This window comes from Labrus bergylta, chromosome 7 (genome assembly GCF_963930695.1).
Source record: "Labrus bergylta chromosome 7, fLabBer1.1, whole genome shotgun sequence".
Classification (NCBI taxonomy): Eukaryota; Metazoa; Chordata; class Actinopteri; order Labriformes; family Labridae; genus Labrus; species Labrus bergylta.
This window is the reverse complement of record NC_089201.1, coordinates 4685419-4692591: the sequence shown is the minus strand read 5'-3', so window position 1 is coordinate 4692591 and position 7173 is coordinate 4685419. Positions and strand designations below refer to the sequence as shown.

At 41.5% G+C, this 7173-nt stretch overlaps 1 protein-coding gene across 1 annotated transcript; it reads right to left on the bottom strand.

Moving 5' to 3' along the window:
• Positions 1-3435: 3435 nt before the first annotated feature.
• On the bottom strand, positions 3436-6710 carry trim35-40 (tripartite motif containing 35-40). Its single transcript, XM_020651102.3, has one exon. The coding sequence runs from the start codon at positions 6384-6386 to the stop codon at positions 4992-4994; it is 1395 nt and encodes a 464-aa protein (XP_020506758.2). The 5' UTR covers positions 6387-6710; the 3' UTR covers positions 3436-4991.
• Positions 6711-7173: the final 463 nt, after the last annotated feature.

The window sequence follows — 7173 nt, the reverse complement described above, 5'->3', positions numbered from 1 at the left end:
TGTGCTTCTTCACTCTGAATTCAGACGTGTTTCTGTGCAGAGGTCATTGCAAGTCTTCTGTCCCTGGTCTCTGGTTCTGGATCTGCATCGCTGCTGCTTTTCAAACAGGTGGAACAATCTCTCATAACATATTCCCGGCAGGCCTTTAGTGTGATGATACACATGCTCCATCTTGGAGCCAATACCTGAGTATCAGCACACTCCGTTCTTGATGTAAATCTGTCAAAAAAGAAAAAGTAAAAATACGTATGCAGAGTAGATATAAAGGTTGTGAAAATGCCACAAAATGAAATGTTTTGTACTGACGGGTGACTGAAGCCCTTCCAAGCTCTCTTTCTATTCGTGCAGGAAAATATTCAAAGCTTTATGGCCACCATTATGCGAACACAGGGACATCTGATTTCTTGTAAAACTCAAAGCAGACCTCCATGACCCTCTGACACACAAACACAGCTCACTGATGGTTATTGTTTTAGACGCATATTTAAAGGCAGAATGTGCGATATTTTACACACAAATACAGCAGAAATCAAGTCTATCCATCTTGTAAATGTCTATCTGAGTCATGACTGTCTACAGTGAATGAGAAGCTCGAGTCCCGCTGGATGTGTTGTTGTCATGGGTTTGGTTACTTGGACGGGACGGCCTTTTGTATGAAGCTGTTTTCGTCAAAGACTGGAGAAAAGAAGAATAACATACACACTGCTTATTTGGATGTCACTTAAGTGTCTTATAGCACTTTATGTTCTATATGAAGCTACGAGCTAACTGAAGAGCGCTAACATTAGCATGCTAACACAAAAATGTAGGACACCGTTTTACCGCAGCTTACGCTTAATGGTGTTAATTATGGTGGGTTCTAATTCATATCTTTATATATAAATAAACGCATTCATTTCTTGGTTTCCCTGGAGGAGCACCCGTTCATGTGTTTCTGGTGAGTCTCAGTTTAACTGTAAATAGTAAGTTACACAGTGAGTTTTACAAGAAATCAGATGTCCCTGTGTTCGCATAATGGTGGCCATAAAGCTTTGAATATTTTTTCACCGGTTTACTGCAGCTGCATGAACCCAAAAGGAAACAGGATTTTCTGCGAGTTACTTGCTACTAACAGGTCTTAAGTTTGCTGATTTAAAACATCATGATGCATTGTCAGGTCTTTCCTCAAGAGGAGAAGAAAGCTAGTTTTAAATTGACTGCTGAATGGAGGTTGCATTCTAGGAAGTTGGGAAACACTGACACACCATCAAGCAGATTGTTCAGTCAACTTAAAATTTCTGATCCAACACAAACTGTTAACTGAACTTTCATGCAGATATCTGGTTAGAGATTAATAAATTCTCGTCATTTCCTGCCAATGGGAGCCGGGACTTCATTATGGTGGATTCAACACGCCAGCTATTGCTCTCCACGGACTCTTTGACTTGCATACACCAAATCCTACTGATATGTGATTGGTCAATACTACTTGAACTACAAACTATAAACAGAAACCAGAACACTTTCCTGACTGAAGTCCAGACCCCTGAGTTCAGATTCTAGAGTTGAAATGTAGAATCTGTATATAGAGATTACTAATCAAGTAGATATGATTAAGTTCTACTAATCATCCAAACTTTCTGAACTGTCTAACTGTTTAATGAAGCTTGAGACGTCATCGATCAAGTGAAACTCTTCTCTTCAGAAACAAGCTCCAACATGACGTATTGAAACAGTCAGCTTCAGAGGAGTTAAACATGCTTTGGAGTCATCCTCCCATTTTTGCATATCCTCACTCCTCCTTCATTTTTCTAATTCCTGCGACCAAAATGCATTGACCCCCTCTGCCACTCTGCTGTGTCTCACTCACTCTCCTTATCACTGTATCACTCTCAGTTCCTCTGACTCCTTGACCGCTGCACATGCTGCGACATGATCCTCTTTTTCAGCCTGAACATACAGAGAGGGTCTCAGTCTTCCCTCCTCTCTTCTTCTCTTCCTCCTCTCCTGCGATAACAGACAAGTAAAGACACCACACACCTTTGTAACCTGGAATTCTACCTGCTCTTTCATTTTGCAGCCACCACACAGAGTCCCTCCTAGACAGCGTCTATGCGGCAGGAGCTCATGTTAATAAAATGTATCATCAAAACACTATGTATGATTCTTTCAGCGGGCCTGAGTAGTGAATGCATGAATAAGGAAGTTGTTTTGGTGATCAGTTCACTGCACAAATGTGCGCCGCATATTGATTATAAAGCTGATGAAAACACGGGAACATTAACATGATGTAAAACAGCAAAGAGCCTCTTGGCCTTGAAGAAAATCATTCTTTCTTTCTTTTTTTACCTCCATTGTTTCCAGACTGGATTATTTAGCTGTGAAATAAAAAAAGAGGCCAACTGCAGTGCTCGCCTGAGCTGAGCTGAAGTCTGTAATTACCCATGAGACACAGGAGGAGAGGAGGGAGAGGTGGTCATTTAGATGGGATGCTAATTGTAATTACCGTTCTGGTGGGATGTCGCCATGGCAACCTCAGCCACCTTTGGTCTCGGCCTGACCAATGGAGAGTGAGAGTGTGTGTGGGTGAGTGCGTCTCTGTAAGTGTGTGTGTGTGTGTGTGTGTGAGTGAGTGCGTGTGTGTGTGTGTAACAAAGTAGGAGTAGAGTAGGAGACTCACAGTACTGTGGAGCGTTAACAGCATGACTCAGTTAGCAGTTTGAATATATTTTCAGTAGCTTGCTGGTAGTGCATCTGTTTTCTAAATCAGAGTAACAGTAGATTTACCTTTGTATTTTTCAAAGTCCATGATCTGTATAAAAAATGGAAGACATGAGAGCTTCCTAAGAGTGAAGCTAAAACGTTTGGAGCTCCACTTACTGCCAGGCTGCAGTATAGCACATGCCTCCATGTTAACAGATTGGACATGGGTCAAACTAGAAAATCAAAACATTCAGCAGTGTGAGGAATGGTTACAAAAAAAGATGCATGGGATGCAATAAACATAATTAATGTGTGTGAATTTGAATTGAAGTGTCATGTGTATTTTATTGATTTTACTAAAATGCAATAATCGGTCATTTAGCACGAGCCGGTCAGGACTCAGATGTGCGTCAGAGTTTATCTTGAGTGTTCATAAATTGTGTTCTTACCTAAGAAGAAATTCCACATAAGAAAACGATGAATCCCAGAACCTTTTATAAAAGTTTGTAAGTAGGATTTAAGAAAACATTATTTCTTCAGGACGGTTGTTGAATGAGGCCCAACATTATGTCAAATATGGAGTTTCTAAAAAGTCACCATAAGGTAAACATTCTCAGCATGAAGGTTACACATTTATAATATTATATTAATTGTACAAATTATAAATTTTTAAATACAATAAGGTCAATGTATCTTACATAAAAAACACTTTTTCCCTAAAACACCTTTAAATAGATAACACACACACCAACATAATCTCTGCCTTTTATTACACGTTGTCATCGTGACTTCAATGATTGCCAGAAATGTTCTGTTTCTTCACACAGCTAAAAAAATCCATTCAATGAATTCACCACACACGAGCTGTTTACATGGTATTTAAAGAGGACATATTATTCCACTTCTCCAGCTTTTCAAACAGTCCCCTGTGGTCTAAATGAAACTTTGATGCTATAACATGAATCAAGCACCAGAGGAGGTTTGTGACTCTGTATAAACCAGCTCTCTCAGAACGCTCTGTTTTGGTGTGTGTGTCTCTTTAAATGCAATGAGCCCCCTGAGTTTTCCCAGTAGACATCACTCCTTCACTAGCGAGAATAAAAATGGTGGACCTGCTCAAAAGTTTTGTTCTAGGTTGGGGGTGGAGTCCATGGGTGAAGATATCAGGAGAGGGGATATTATTTTTTACCAGAATCCCACTGTGATGTCACAAGGAGAGCAAATTAGAAATGGAGCATTTTTCTCTGTGTTGTAAGACTTAAGCAGACCACAAACAAAGGACAGGATGGGTTTATTTCACATTTTGTGTGTCTGTAGACACTCAGGTTACCCAAATTTATGTTCAAAAACACTGTAAAAGTGTTTTTTTCATAATATGTCCCCTTTAGCAAAGAAACTGATCACAACAAGCAAATCAAACATCATACAGCTAGCAGAATAAAATGTCCTTAACCTTCATTGATTTGAGAAGAGGGCAGATTGATAAAAACGTCAACACAAGATATCAGTAGGGGGTGTTCTGATTATATTATCAATCAATCATGTGTAGGTTAGAATGCAAGCTCCATGATGTGATGTATATGCATGGACTGTTTACAGTATGTGATCCTGTAACCGCATGGCTTCCTCCTGTGACTTCATCAACGCAACCTTGTGAATCCTTTTTATAAAAACTTTACATCAGCTGAGGATTTATTGCCCACAGAGAAGATCATCAAGAGACTCATTTACAGAAAAGACTGAACTTTTCAGCTGAATTAAATCCATTTTCGCTCTCTTCTTATTGATTCCTGACAGCAGTACGAACTTTCTGCCACCGACTGGCTCTAAGTGCAGTCGCCTAACATGACGTCATGTACATACTCTCTATATGCAAGACATATCTCATGTTTAGTAAATAAACCTTATGCAGTGCAACTCCTCAATTCAAGACAAAAGTGAGCAGCAGAGCTGAGTGGTGCATCTTTAGGTAAATTGGATTTTGGCAACATCAGAAGTTGTTCTAAAGCTTTTAAAAGAATAGTCAAGTTAACTTTAAAATATAGGGTAGCATCTAGTTAATCTGCCTAGTATGACAGCATAATCAAACTGATTTGATGGCTATGACTGCATTTAAAACCTCTTCTAAACACTTCAATGTGTGAGGTGTGTGAGGCGTTATAAACAACATACAGACTGCTAAAAAAGCGATCACACCAGTCAGTGTCGACTACTATATGTCGACATATCATGAAAAACTGTAGTTTTTTAATTGTTTTTAAAGCTGATGGGATTAGTGGAACATGATTTTGGGGGTCGCTGCAGCACCCCTACCTCTGGCGCGTTACACAGAGCTTCACTGGTAATATCTCCAGAGGATGTGATTCAAAAGTCCAAAGGTATGGAAACAGCTTTTGAGTGAAAGTGTGTGTGAAGGTGTGTATGTGTGTGTTGGTGTCAGGATCAGAGAACGACAGCTTTCCTTTGTCCCAGTCCAGATACACTCTGATCCTCTGAGGTCGTCCTCTCACTGACAGATCTACGCGATGAAGTGACGGGTTGCATGCTCTGTACTGATCACCATCAAAGGATATTCTCCATAATCCAGAGTCTATGTCTTCTACTCTGTTTGCAGGCTCCTCACACACGGCCACGTCCCACCATGTGTTCTGTCCAACCTCGACATCCCAGCTGTGAGTCCCTGCATTGAGGCCCTCAGAGCTCAGGACAGACCAATTTTTAATCCTCTCTGGATTATCAGGAACATTCTGCCTCTCTCCTCGTCTCACACAGGTCAGATCTTCAGACAGACTGAGGTCTGCACCAGCGGTGTTTGGGTCCAGAATCACAGGACTGTAGGAGACCATGTTCATCATCTTGTTCCAGATTCTGAAGCTCAGGTTGCCCAGGTGTTTGGCCACATCTATCAGAGCTCCTGAGGGCAGCTGTGGATCCTCCAGCAGGGGGCTCTGCTGAATTCTTTCCACTGTAGCCTTGTAGTTCTTCAGGAATGAGGCGTCTTCAGCTCTCAGCTCGTCCTCTGTGGCTTTAACCGTTTCTGACAGAGCTGCTATCTCTCTGCTCAGAGCCTTCAAATCCTCCTTTATCCAGTGACTCTTCTGCCTCTCTTCCTCCCTCAGTGCAGAGAGTCTGGCCTCCTCTTCCTCTTCTAGAAACTGGTGAAGCTTTTCAAACTGCTTCTGTATCTGCGTCTCTGTGTTTGCAGCCTGAGCCTTGATGTGTTTACCTGTTTCATCCCAATTTTCCTTGGCATCCAAAAGATGCCCCAGTTTGTCTTTTAAGGGCCTCAGTGATTCCTGGAGCTCTTCCCTGAGATCTTGTGCAGCTTCATCGATGGGTCTGAATGTGTGGTTGGTGTGTTTTTTAGAGTCTCTGCAGACAAGACACGCTGGCTGCTGATGATCCAGACAGAACAGTCTGAGTTTCTCAGAGTGCAGACTGCAGAGAGCCTCAGAGTCTGATGAAGCTCTCTGATCTCTCTCTATTAAGAAGGCCTCACAAAGGTTCCTTAATACCAAGTTACAAGGTGGTTCAATCTTTGAAGATCTTCTCTTACAGACTGGACACTGCTGGGTCGGCTTCTCTCTCCACCAGCTCTGCAGACAGGCTTTACAGAAGCTGTGGCTGCATGACAGAATCACTGGTTCTTTGAAGACGTCATGGCAGACAGAACAGCACAGATCCTCCTCGGGAAAAGACGCCATTTTCCTCTAAGTGAAGTAAAACTCTGGACAGGCAGCCGGCTCAAACTGGTCAGACAGCTCAGGTTTCACTCCCTCCTTCTCCGAGCTTTCTGAAACTTACTTTCACTTTGACACTTGTGTTTTCTAAAGCTTTGTACCGTGTGCCGTCAGTAACAGGTGAAGTTTCAGTATTCCAGTAGTCCCAGTATTCCCTCCAGAAGCTGTCCTCTCAGTCTGTGGAGGCTGTATTGTTTATTTCTCGGATTATCTTCTGTCCTTGGGTGCCACTGTGTTTGGATCCACGGAGAAAAAGACTGAGTCTGTTTCCTGGTTGGTGTGTGCTGAGTCATAAACAGGGCGGAGCTTTCTGAGCCTGTTTCTGGTTTTAAAGTCTGATTGGAGTAGAGATGATAAGGTGGGAGTAAACCTAATTTAGTTCTCTTCTCCACACACAGACACACACACACTCAGTCTGCAAGTCTCCGTGCAGTTATCTGTAAATTGCTCTGTAGGAAATAATTATCAGCAATGTGTTTTACAAAGTCGTCCAAATGACACAACCCACTCTTAAATGTTTCACTTGCAAATCCGTTATGTCTTTTTTCCACTAAAAAGTCACAGTCATAACGTTTGAACAGCTGAAAGTTAATTTTCCCTTTCAAAATAAAAGCATGTTTCTAGATTAAATGTTACATTTCTGTAAAAGGCTTCAAATGTATGTAGGTGTATTATAAATAACTGTGTCTCAATTTAAATGTAAAATGGCTTAAGCTAATTGTCCCTGTTTCTGTGGCTCAGCCTGCTATAT